The 13,353-nt window shown below is 40.7% G+C and overlaps 1 protein-coding gene across 1 annotated transcript in view; it reads right to left on the bottom strand.

The window, feature by feature from the left end:
• Positions 1 to 2,979, bottom strand: part of kcnh8 (potassium voltage-gated channel, subfamily H (eag-related), member 8) — a 66,488-nt gene extending 63,509 nt beyond the window's left edge. The window contains exon 1 of the mRNA XM_033636330.2: positions 2,759 to 2,979. Within this exon, the coding sequence (XP_033492221.1) occupies positions 2,759 to 2,834 (76 nt within the window). The 5' untranslated portion in view covers positions 2,835 to 2,979. The remainder of the gene's footprint in view (positions 1 to 2,758) is intronic.
• Between the last annotated feature and the right edge of the window lie 10,374 nt (positions 2,980 to 13,353).

Genomic DNA, 13,353 nt, shown 5'->3' on the forward strand with positions numbered 1-13,353 from the left:
TAACCACTAGGTTTAGCCTGATATGCCTCGATTTATTCAAATGGTGTGAAGCATGGAAAAAAATCTCTCACTATGAGCACTGAAAAAGTTTAATCCATTTCAAAGGCCACTGCTAACGCAATAGGAAAACTTTTCTGTGAGTACAAATCAAGTGAAAGCCTTGCCTACTTTCACTTTCACCCATTTATCACACACTGTTTCCAGGTCCGACCTGCCCGAGCAGGCTTCGGATGACGTAAAAGGGGATCACATGGCAGTGAACCCAGCACTCCCCTTATATTTACTCCTGGCCAGGCCATCAGACCCAATTTGTCCAGTCAGGCTCCGCTGCCTTCAGTCTGCCCCATCTTGCAGTTGAAATCCATCGTTAATTTCCTCTACCTCACAGCTCAAGGACAATCCATTTGTGGCGTACAGTACCACTCCAATTCCCTTGTGTTAGAACAGAGCCCCTGCCCAGGTAGCTGAATGTTTGTTGCCACTCGACATATAGCCCTGCTCTTACTCATACAGTGGTGCTCAACCTGCAGATATGGGGGGTGAAATAAGCACGGATGTCTGTGGTTATCACAGTGCCTCTCTGAGTGGTATGAGCATGCCAGACAAAATGTGAAATGTCCCAAAGAGGAGGGTATGAGTGGGGTCAGGTGGTGAGTTTGGGCTGGAACGAGACACTCAGTAATGTCTGTGATAAGGATTTTAACAATAAGTGGCAAATATTAATATGACACAGACAGAGAGTGTGTTTAAAGAGGCTGTAGAGGCATCTATTCAGCAACTTTTGAAACAGCAGTAATGACACAAAAGGTACTGCTTGTGTGTTTTTGACAAATAGACAATATACAGTAGTCTCTTAAAACACTGTATACTGTACCGACCCCACTCTGATTGGATGCACTGTGACACACTGATACATTAAGCTGCAAATATTAGTCAATTAATCGACTATTTTGCTAGTTAAGGCTGAAAATTCACTGGTTTCAGCTTCTCAAATGTGAAAATTTGTAGATTTATATTGTCTTAAGAGTATCAGCTGAGTATCTTAATGGTGACATTAAACTGATCTTCAGGAAACTGCAATGGACATTTTTCACCATTTCCAGACCGAATGAATAATCAGTGTTTGGAGAAAAAATCAATACTCACACGTTATAGCAGCCTAATATGCAAGGTTACAAGTTGTTTCAAAATTGGGGATGGACAAATATGAAACAGGATTTTTCAGGAATCCTCTGCCAGAAAATTCAGAGCATCAAACACTTAATTTCCTGCTCTCTGGCACACCTTTATGCACATTTCTGGGCTTTTTCTGTATTCATTTATGGAGCTGATGTCTTTATTTATTCATTCATGCTCATGCTGTTAAGGATAATCCCAGCTATAACACACCCTGGACAGGTTGCCAGACTATGATAGGGCTGACACATAGAGACAGACAACCATTCAAGCTCACATTCACACCTACGGGCAATTTAGAGGCCCCAGTTAACCTAACCAGTATGTCAGTGGACTGTGGGAGGAAGGAGGGAAGGGAAGGAGAATCCAGAAAGAACCCATACTGACACGGGGAGGACATGCAAAGTCCACACATTAGGGCCCCTGTCAGCTGAAGGGTTTGGACCCAGAACAAATGCATATGTCCAAAATATTGAGTGGGGTGTGTCCCCGGAGTCCCCTCTTAACTCTACACCTATGCTAATATCTGAAGTGCAATAGACAAACCAAGTAAGCCACTGAAAAAATACACACCCAAGAGTGTGCCTCAGCTGCCCACAGAAACAATGGAACTAAGATGTAAAGCCTGAACATGAATTGAAACTGATCAGAAAGACAATAAAGGCCTGGAGAATAGGAGCAGGGCAGCTCAGCTCGACTAAACGTGGAGAAAACGTCAGCTGTAACACATTGCTGATTTCCAAGAATCCTCCAAAGGAAAGGAGAGAATGATCATTATAAGAAAGAAGAAAAAACAGAAGATAAAGAGGAGAGAGTTCAGACAAAAGATGTCGTTTGGAAATGCCTCAGTGTGTGCGCCTCAGCCCGGGTAAAGACTCGCTGTAATGCCGTCGCCGACCAATTAATTTTGATAAATGCGACTGCTGGTTTCAGACCGGCGGGATGAAGCTCGCACCCGCCTGCAGGACTTGTCGGGCCAAAGATCAGAGATAATAAAGGTTAACTTCACATGCGGAGAAAAATCACGTGTGGACAAGTCAGAGAAGTTGGAATTTATTCAGGTGTGTTCGTAAATATGTGGATCAAATCTGTGGCACAGGCTGGAAGTTGTAAATAAGTTGTGCAAATGTGAGGTGTGGAGCTGGGAGCCCGCGTGAGCGCACGGTTAACCCTTTGTCGCTGTCTGTGGTGCTGCTGAGCGTTCAGCACCGCGGACAGCGACAGCATCAGCCTGCTAATTGCTGCGGGAGCGTCTCCTGCTTTCTTTTCAGTCTGCTGCTGAGACATGAAACAATGTTGAGTTACCTTGAAGTTAAAAGTCTGTCTCAGCACAAAAACAAAGCAGGCCTCAGATATCTGGTGCCCTGATGTCTACATTTGCATCACAGGCAACACATCACCCATGTTCTTTATTAGATTTTGCACATGTAAAGCTTTTAATCTATTCAATTACATCCAAGAAATGGGCTGAAATCTTCTTTGTCAAGCTCCGAGGACACCAGCCAGCCAGCAACTTAACCTAAAGCCACTAAAGCTGCTAAAATACCAGAGTCTTCTAAAGAATAATTAAAAGCAAACTTACGAGTGCCATCAAACCGTGTGGCTATAGTGTCCAGAAACGTGTTCTGCGGTGCTAATAATCCCTTCATCACAGGCATTTTCCCTGCCTGGTATCGAAGTCCCCATCAAAGTTACTGAAGAGAAGGTGCAAGTCGTCCAAACGTGTGAGGCGCTCCCATTTAAGCCGCGGCACCTATATGAACAAGGAGCTATCCGGTCAACTCAGCACAATGCGATCCCCAGTCGGTGGAGGGTGCGCGTGCACGACGGCGCGCGCGCCCGCGTGTCTGGAGCTTCTGTTGCGTGTGTTAATGACAAGAGAAGATGAAGCCCACAGGTGCGGTTCAGGTAATAGCGAGGGACGAGCGGGGGAGAGTGAAACACCCTGTCAGCGATGCCATTATTGTGCCGTTGGATTCAATGATCATCTCTCCACAGCGCGCAATGGTGGGAGGCATCAGTCACTCTCTACAACAACTGTGATCAAATGGGAGTGTTGCACGTTGACTTAACCATTAGAAACACAATTTTAATTTATTTACATTTATTTTTCTATATTTTTCTTAAAGAAATCATTTTGGATTTTTTTTTAAAATCACAGCATTAATGAAGTCATGGAGTCATGTTTGAGCGATTAGAACAATAGCAGGCACAACTCAATCAATGGAAATCCCATTACAAGCAGTGCACATGATGAATGGACGACATAATATTTATATATCATTGTTACCTCAGACCCTGTTCCCTGATATAGTGCACTCTATATTAAGTACATTATTGCCCAGGTGTTATGCAAAAAAGACAGACTGAGAGATAAACAGTAAACAGCATTCCTTCCTCCCATCACCCCAAACCAAAAACAATTACGCACAGAACCTTCATTTGCACATCCGTTCATAAATAAAACTGAAACAAAACACACTGAAAACATGCTTCCGGAGATGCGTGTCTCATTTGCATTGTGTGTTGACTAGTGTCAACCTGTCCACGCTGCTGCTCTCTCCAAGCGCACACAGGTACCTGTCAGCAGGCGCACAGCGGGCCACTGTGACAAGCGAGCTTTTAGCGCCATCTCATGGTGAGGTTACGGCCTGCAGGGAGGACGATGCGAGATGGGCTCAAGTCAAAACACCATAATCAGCATAAAAATGTTCAGCAAATTTATCCGTTGCACCATAGCGCCCTCATGTGGACAGCAAAGTGCAATGCTCCAATGTATAAAATAACTGTATTTCAGCAACAGCATTAAGCCAAACACAGCCTGTTTTAGTTTACATTGATATGGTAAACTTGAGCTGTGCTGATGCTTTGGTTCTCAAATGGTGTGCCAGTCCAGGTGTGCTGTGGGATTTTGTGATAACCACACATTATTATTGCATTATTCAGCTGGGCCTGTACAAAAAGTAATCAGTGAATTTTTTAATTGACTGTATCAGTATGTTGTGTGCACCAATTTCCTAATAAAGAGGCAAACTCTAGCTAAAAAATGTAACTTAATTTAATGACAACATTTGAAAGGAGAAAGCTGTGAGCGGGACGATGGATCACTTTATTGTACGGTGCAAATTACAACAAAGCACCAGCGAAGACGACCTACCACTGACAGAAAAGAGAATAAAATGTCAGTAGACAGTATCAGAAAGATACCTGTCTTATTTTTTCTTAATTTAATTGTCTTATGTCGTGATAAGAGTGATAGAACGTGTTACAGAAGCCTTGAGATTTTGGTTTGCCCTTTGGTGAACCATGGGCACAAAACCACTGCTTTGGGCTCTGATAACTTCATGGCTGAGTAAAGTCTTTGGTGCATATGTATGTAATTCGGAGTGCTGCATATGAAGTTCAGGAAAGATCACTGATATGCACAAGCAGATTATGAGCAAATGGGCCCTTGGGCACAGATATCGTGTCTCTTTGTGGTCATTTTGAATTTTTCCTGGATGGTATGTGTTAATTTATCATTTGACGTATTGCAAGGGAAGTTCAGGGGGGCCCACTGACACTTTGGGCCCCCTGAGCCTGTGCACGGTACGCTCGTTCAGTAATCTATCCATGCTATTAAGTCTTAGTGTTTGCTTTATTCTGTCTTCCATTTTGTTTGTTTTTATGCATATCAGTGCCCTAGATGATAGATGCACTGCTCTAGACCTGAAAGAGCTTATCATTTATTTATTTTTTATTTATTTTAAGTGTGATTATTTTACCTTATTTGTATATTAATTAAAATTTTATCATTCTAAAAATATAATACATTATTTGTATCTAAAAATATTTTTGTTTATTATTATTGCATAGTTTAAGTTGTATACCCTCTGAATTTGATCACATTGTTAAAGTTGTATTGTAAAAAAAAAAAAAAACCTGGAAAAAAAAACAAAACGTTGTGTAAAATGTAGATATAGAAGTATAGCAGAACAAAGTATGGTATCTCCTAAGATATAAACTATATGCATGCTTTGGGTTCACCTACAAAATGTATATTACCAAATGCATTTTATTCTGAAGGTGACAGTTCATTACAGGACAGTAATAACACTAATGCAAGTGAAATCTGTGAGCGTCTTGGTGAAACTAAACTATTCACTTACAACAGTCTCATAACCAATTAGTTCTTCCCCCAAAGAAAGTGAGAAACGACCAAACTTCAATGCGCACAAGTTAGTTGGCTCACCACAATGAGAGGGGATTGTCACCAAGCTTTATAGCTCATTTTGTTAATAAGGACCAGAGCTATTTATATATTGACTAATGACAAGATACACCAACTGGTTCATGTGCAAGCCTCAGTGAAATGGTGGACGGGGCAATTCTGATGTAATCATTTTGAACACCGCCTCAAGTACTTATAAAATCCCAGTTTGCAAACTCTAGTCTGTAAATCCACAAATGGGATTGCACCCAAAGTTTTTCAATTACACGCCTCATGTTGCAAGTACAAGACACCTCTAGCAAGTAACAACAATCGCATACATATGCAGGCAGATACCAACTCCAATCTAGGTCAATCCCATTACCATCAGTGCCGCAGCAAAGGGCTAAACACAAGTCAAGCACTGTGCCTCCTACTCAGAACCTCCACGACAGTGAAGCAGCTGTTACAGCTGTTATGTCATTTAGACAAAGTGAGGTCATCGAGTGCTGTGAGGCTGACTGCTGTGAATCATATACCACCTCAGTGGCTTCAAACGAGCACACAAACTGTACAGTATGTGCCTACACTCATACCAAGCAAATACATGAAGAAATACGTGAGTCATGTCCCTGAGGTGAGGCAGCGTGAGACACAGAGATATACTTCCATAAAAAGTGTGAGCTAATAAAATTAAAACAGACAGCCAACGCACGGTGATGCTTCACCTGAGTGATTAAGTGCTTAATGCATCATTTAAGCCTGATCACCGCTCCAAACACACATTTTGTGTGTATGTGTGTGTGTGTGTGCGTCAAAGTTAAGTTTGTAGTGAAGTGACAGTTGAGTCAAAGTGAGTCACCCTTGCTCACAGTGTTACCTCACCAGAAGCTTTATTAAACCAGCATCAACATCTTTATTTTTGTAGCACTTTATAAAACAAAGTTACAAAGTGCCTTTCAACACAATTAAGACCAAAGTGTAATCAGAAACCCAAGTACTATAATTAAAATAAATAACTTAAAAAGCTTGAAATACCAGAAGGAAGCTTGACCTCGGAAGGGCTGCAAAGTCAAACTCCAGACTACACTACATCCTTTAAGACTCTCATTACAACCTCAAAGCGTTTTATCAAATCCACATGCAGCCAGTTTAGAGGCTATAAGAGTGTAATGTGTTCTCATCTTCTGGAGTTCTTCTTCTGCATTTTGAATTTGATGCTGTGGTGAGATAAAAGCATTAACGACTCTTTCAAGAAAAGTGAAATTTGGGAAGTAAGGAAGCTGTTTGTACTACCCCATTTCATCAGACATTCTTATATTAATTAATTCAAAAGATGAGTTAGATAAAAGATTACAGACATCACATAAGATCGTTTAACAGTCTTATTCTGATTGAAGGAAACTATTAAAGCTGGAGTAGGCAGTTTCTTTTGGAGTTACTGTGCAAAAATCCCATAATAACCTGAGCCTGAAACTGTTTTAATTTAAGCAGTCTGGGAAAAACTAGACTTCTTCTGCTCCTCCTCTTGGCTGTTTTCACACTTTAGAAAACCTAGCCTGAGACGAAAGACTTTGGCCAATCACAAGTCATTTCAGAGAGAGGGCTTTCCTATTGGCTGTTCTACAAATGCAGATGTGCGTGCACCCTTAGACGATGAAAGTCTTATAAAATGGCTGAGATTCCTGTCGAGAAAGAACTAGTTTTAACTGCTTACACTGCAAAGCAACCTAAAAAGAGAGTCTGAGAAGAAACTAAATTACACACATGTCAATATCAGCAAAGTGTTTCAGGGATGGAGAGAAAATGTTGCTGATAGTTTAGCCTTCTGCTGACTGGAGATAAAGGCTCATAGCTGCAGCTTCAGGTTCATGTTTATGTAGCTAATGTTAGCTACAGCCTCGAATCAAGGTGCGTCCTTCACATCACTCCCCGCTGCTACAAACCACCTTGCTGGGAGGACAGTGTGCAGCAGCTCTGGTGATGGACTCCCAGTCAGCGGCCACAGCAACTTGAATCCAGCCAGTGCAAACCCAAGCTCCAAAACAGGACTATCCACCAGATCAGCAAACTTTATGTGCTGGCGCTACACAGATGAGACCATGCAGACACTGCTGCTGGCCATCAGCCTGCTGTGATACCCGGTGATGGGGGGGTTTGCGCTGGCTGGATTCAAGCTGCTACAGCCGCTGACTAAAGGTCTGTCTCCAGAGCTGCTGCCCACGCTCCTCCCGGAGATGCAGTCCACAGTGCCTGGGAGAAAAGTGGAGGGACCATGAGGTGACATGCTAGATTTCTACCTACCCCAGCTTTAAGGCAATGTCTCTCAAATGAGGTTATGGGTATCTCTAGGGGTACTTTGGAGTACTGCAGGGGGTGATGTGAGATTGTCGAAAAGGGTTAAAGCCACAGTGTGTAGTAATTTCTTCCATCTAATGTTGAAATCCTATATTGCTTTCAAACGGATAGCGCACTCTAGCGCCTCACTGTTTCAAACCCGTATTGCAACTACGGTAGCCACTGTGTACCAAAAAGCTATGATAACATTGATGAAACCATGTCATCCGATACTTGATGGAGCATTCATTCAGGCTCAAGCAGCTAACAGCGGCGCAGGCCTGTGATTGCATTACCTTTCTCCTTCAGCAGCTGTTTCCACCTGGGAAAGGCTACCCCGATGCTGACCCTTGTTTTTTTTTTTAATTCGCCGGTCACGTTGCCTTTTTGATTCCCTTTTGCACTTTCTTGGCGACAAGGATTCCGTCTCCCGTGATGCTGCATATGCATGATCCTGCATTATGCTCAGAGAGTGGGACTTTGTTATGCTGCAGTAGTGCAGGCTTTCAAATTTACCGGGGTATTAGCGAAGCGCCTCTTGCTCCTCTCCTTTGGCTTCTCAGTCAGGCCTGGCTCTCAGTGAAAACGCATATAGTAGTACTATATGTCCATTGCTGGCGGATGTATTTTCAAGATGGTGAAACATTATGAAACCCCCCAAACGACTTACCCGCCCAATGTACAAACAAATCCGAAATTCTCCTTTTACAAGAATAAGTCAGATTATTGGTGGAGGTAATAATACACCAATGATGACAAATTTATGAATGCAGACATCAACTTTTGCCAATAAACAACTGAAAACGCTACACAATGTCCCTTTAATTTAAAAGCTATCAATCATGCCTAATTCCCATACACAATTATTCTATAATAAGTTCAGCAAAAATGTAAGTAAGTTAAATAAACCCCACTTTATATTCAATATGCCTATTATCAATGCAATTGTTAACTGCCGTAAACTCTCAACTGCCACAACAAACTCAATCAAGTTCACATTTAGGTTTGTTCACTGTGTGTTTCCACCAAAATCATTTTGCACTGATGAGGAGCTACTGAAAAAACTTAGCTAACTAACTAAACTAACTAAGCTTAAAGCACATGACAAGGATATAATTGAGCTTTACTAAATTGTAAAAGATTATGTGACAAGCTCCTGTGTGGAAGTCTTAAACTAAATGCACTAAATTATTATGATTGCATCTATTTTTGTTTTTGGGAAAATGAGACTATCACAGTGAACTTTGCTGCAGTCTGTGTTTTGCAGAAATATACACAAGACAAATAAATTTAAGCAGTGCACAATAACATATTAATTTATTTTTGGATGAGTGAAGTGCTGCTCTACTGTAGTCCCAACTCCACTCCTCTCTCCTCTCTTTGTGTTCTTTGGTTGGTTTTATTAACAGCCTTGGTTAAACTCTAATCAGATCTGGCCTCGTGCCTATGTAACATACAGTCATGCATTTATGCGTTAAGACTCCCTTGCTGCGCTGCAAAGGCAACACTGTGCCAGCATTTTAACTTGATGATTTTTACGATGCCCTCGGGTGCCATACAGGAATTGGGCATGGCTGTTTAAAGATATGGCTATACGTTCATTTTACGCACATAGCTTGACACTGCTAATAGCCCACATTGTATTTGCAGTATGTACACAGCCACATTCACACTCACAATAGTCATCACTCACAAACCACTCTGCACAAGCCATCCTAATACAAGCAAATGTAAAAATGTCACATGACACTGCGTGCTCTCTTCTAACCCAGTGCTTCCACCTTCTATCTTTTGTCCTTTATTCTGTCCTCTCATCCTTATCTCAGACAAAAGCTCAAGACATTTATTTTCTTTCTCCCCACAAAACAAAACCCATCAATTTTTCAATCTACTCGGTAAGGAGGGCACGTCTCACATCTGATCCTGAGCTCACAATCTCATCTGAAATCCGGAGGTCCCTGCATTCAATCGTGAACCTCTTTTGTCCAAGACTTTGCGATTTGTATACACACATCTAAACCACTCTAACCTGAGGCTAAGTTTTTCACAGCCAATATCTGATATCTGTGCTGGTACATTAAGAGGCCGGGGAGCCTGTACACACCCAAGATCAGGGGAAACCTGAGGAGATACAGCTGCCTTCAAGCCTAGTTCTGGCACACTGTCAGATACAATTATTGTATGGATATGTAATATGTCTGTAGAAAGAGGTTTCTGGGTTAGGGTGTTTCAGATAAGAGGCATGACAAGGACAGTGGTGAAAAACCAGAGCATCAATGTAACTTATGTACTTATTCGGAAGTTAAAGTCCTGCTTTACTATCAGAGTTAAAATGCACTTAAAGCAAATGCATTTAAAGCAAACCCAAAAACTGACCGATTATATACCAATTAGTCATTCTGTGTTACCTTGAATAGAAAACGTATGAAGAAAACACAGAAAACATATTGGTTATTGATTGATTGGGGACCACGTTTAACAATAGCAAAACCATATAAAAACATCTGTTTACAAACTCTCACACAGCTGGTGCAGTATAATCAAGTGTAATGTATCCACGCGTATGCTCAGTACTTCCAAAACACATGCATTTTCGCTAAAACCTTATGATTTAAGACTGAACTGAAAGTGAAACTTACCTACGCTCTCAAAGCCAGACTCTAACACCAAGGTTTTTTTCAAGAAAACACACGTGTTTGGGAAGTACTGAGCATAAGACTGGATAATAAGACTTTGATTATACTGCACGAGTTGTGTGAGAGTCTGTTAATGGATGTTTAGATATAGTTTTCCCTATGTTAGTCCCCTATCATTCAATAAATCAATATGTTCGCTGTTTTCCGTGGAGGCATGCAAGAAACACAAAGTATTCCTTTAAAGTAGGCTATCAGAATGAAGAGAAACAAGACCTGTGACTGGTACTGTATATTATTAAATATGAAATTATTAGATTATTAGAAACTGATGCATCAAAGCAAGGTAGAGTTATACTGTAGTAGCTGACTGAAATGGAGCTACTTTGATTACTTATTATACTGCACAGTTAGTGTAATCCAATGGTTCCAGGTCACAAGATAAATTGGAGGCGGTGTGAGATGACAGAACAACTTTGTATTCATTTTGAACTTTAAATATTAAATGTGCTGGCATCCCAGTATATTGCTGAACCTCTCTGCCCCTACTCCAGCTCCCGACCTCTTAGATCCTCAGAACAATATCTTTATATGTCCCGCGACTGAAGCTGGTGGGTAAAGGAGATTGTGCCTTTGTAGTAGCTGCTCCAAAACTTTGGAATAGCCTTCCACTCTCAATCAAATGCTCCCCCTCCACTGACACTTTTAAGACAAATCTTAAAATGTTCACATTTCAATGACCTGTGGTCTTAATATTTTAGTATTTTATAATCTTTTTACCGTATGTAACTGTTCTTACCGGTGTTATTCTGTTTTATATTTGTGTACATTTTATATCACTATATATTTGTGTGTCAGTCTTTTATTTTGTACAATAAACTTGAGTTTAAGTTTAGGAAATTAAATAGACATCTGCATAGACGTCTGACAACTATTGATTAAAAAATATAAAGAAAGCAAACTGCTACGCTACAACAGGCAACCACTTGCTGCCATCAAAATACTTTTTTAGCAGATGTTATTTCAAAGTCATAAAAAGGTCGTCAAGAAGTCACAGGAAAAAAAAGTAATCAAAAACTAATAAAATAACTAATAAAATATGTCATTAAAAAGTCAGAGTGTGTGCACTTTTTGTGTGCGGCCCTCAACCTTATATTGACTCCTTAAAATGGCACTCACTCATCAAAACTTTGAGAATCCCTGATAAGATTTTGGTTTCAAAATTATTTAAAATGGTCCGTTTAGCTGTTGATTTTCTAATAATTTTTTGGTGCATGCATGTGTTAAGGCAACTTGTGTGTGTTGGTCTGCACAAACATTCATTTGTGAGTGTCTGCATGTGTTTTCTATCACATTGTGTGTACTAGATCGTGAGCGTTTTTGTGCATCTGCAAACATACTTCAGAACACGAGTATGCATGAGCAAAGGAAACAGAGATGTGCAATACTGAGTGTTGGCAATCCATTTCCCCTTTAACGCGCCAACATGATGCCTCCACCCATCTAATGGCAGCAGGCTCACTAACCATATCATGAGTTTATAATAACCACATCACATCCATGGCGAATGAGGTGGAATGAAAATCTAACCTAATTTGGAGAGATACACGACTGTGTGAGTAGTAGGGTGTCCCCTGAGATGAGGCTCCGATTGAGGGAGCCGTGTGCTGCACTGGTAGCATGCTCTGTGAGCGTGTAATGGTCTTAATTATCATTTAGCATGCCAGCCTCATTGACGACGTATCAAGCCAGTGATAAAATAGTGGAGCAGAGGGTGACAGAGAGAGAGATATATGAACATATCAACACTTAAAGGCACAGGCACACACAAAACAGCAGTGAATATCCCTTAAAACACACACACTCAAAACAGTAAAGTTAAACAGCAGCATACCCAGAGGTGCAGTTGGAGTGATACACATGCACACACACACATTTCCACCCAGCTGAGTGACATCTCTCTCTCTGAATTAGTCACGATGAATGATGTGTAACCAGCCATGACTCGTTCTGGCTGGGGAGATAGCTAATTCACTTTGTTTAATTAGTCAAAAGTAGTAGAGCATGCTCTCTCTCCCCAAACATACACTCTGATCGCACGACATCCACCCATCTACGTGCCCCATTCTCTCTGTAGAAAAGACCGATCTGTGACCACACCGGTGTAACATTTCATGGGGCAAGTCTTTGAATCTTATCTGCCACTGAGAAGGATCTCTGACTCTTCCTCTCTCTTTCTCTCTCTCACAATCATACAACACGCACACACACCTGTCACCTTTTGCTTTGTGATATCTTCACCGAGATTACAAAACACCATTTAGGGATCACAGCTCCAGAGGTTCATCTCATCCCCAGAGGTCTGTGTGAAAGGGGCTCTGGTGATACTTGGCTGAAAGTTTCTGCAGACAAGACACAAGACAAGCTGTGTTCTCTGCTCATAGATTCAGCCGTACCAAAACTTTGAGGTAAAGTGCTGAATTCTTTGACCTTTGCATGCTTTTGGTGAAACTACTTTGAGATATTTTACAGTGTGATTATTTGAGTCAAATGACTGAGATCAATTTCAGAATTATTTCTCACTTTATCTTTCTGTCTAAAGTACTTATATGTGAAGAAATACCCTGCTGTATAATTCTAGTATAGTATAGTATAGTATAGTAAAGCATAATGGGGTATAGTAAGGTAACTATATATATATATATATATATATATATATATATATATATATATTGTATAATTTACTATACTTTACTGGTAGTACAGTACTATATACATATACTAACAGATATAGCCTATTGTAGGCTACTGTAGTGCAATAGTATAGTATAGTATAGTATAGTATAGATGTATATGTACTATACTCAGAACATAACATGCTATACTTAGTAGTATTATATGCCCTATGGTCATTTATAGCCTACTATACTATAGTATAACGGTATATATATGGGAGTATTACATATAGCATAGGGCAACTATGTTGTTGTGTAGGACAATATAAGCTACTACAATATT

This window comes from Epinephelus lanceolatus, chromosome 16 (genome assembly GCF_041903045.1).
Source record: "Epinephelus lanceolatus isolate andai-2023 chromosome 16, ASM4190304v1, whole genome shotgun sequence".
Classification (NCBI taxonomy): domain Eukaryota; kingdom Metazoa; phylum Chordata; class Actinopteri; order Perciformes; family Serranidae; genus Epinephelus; species Epinephelus lanceolatus.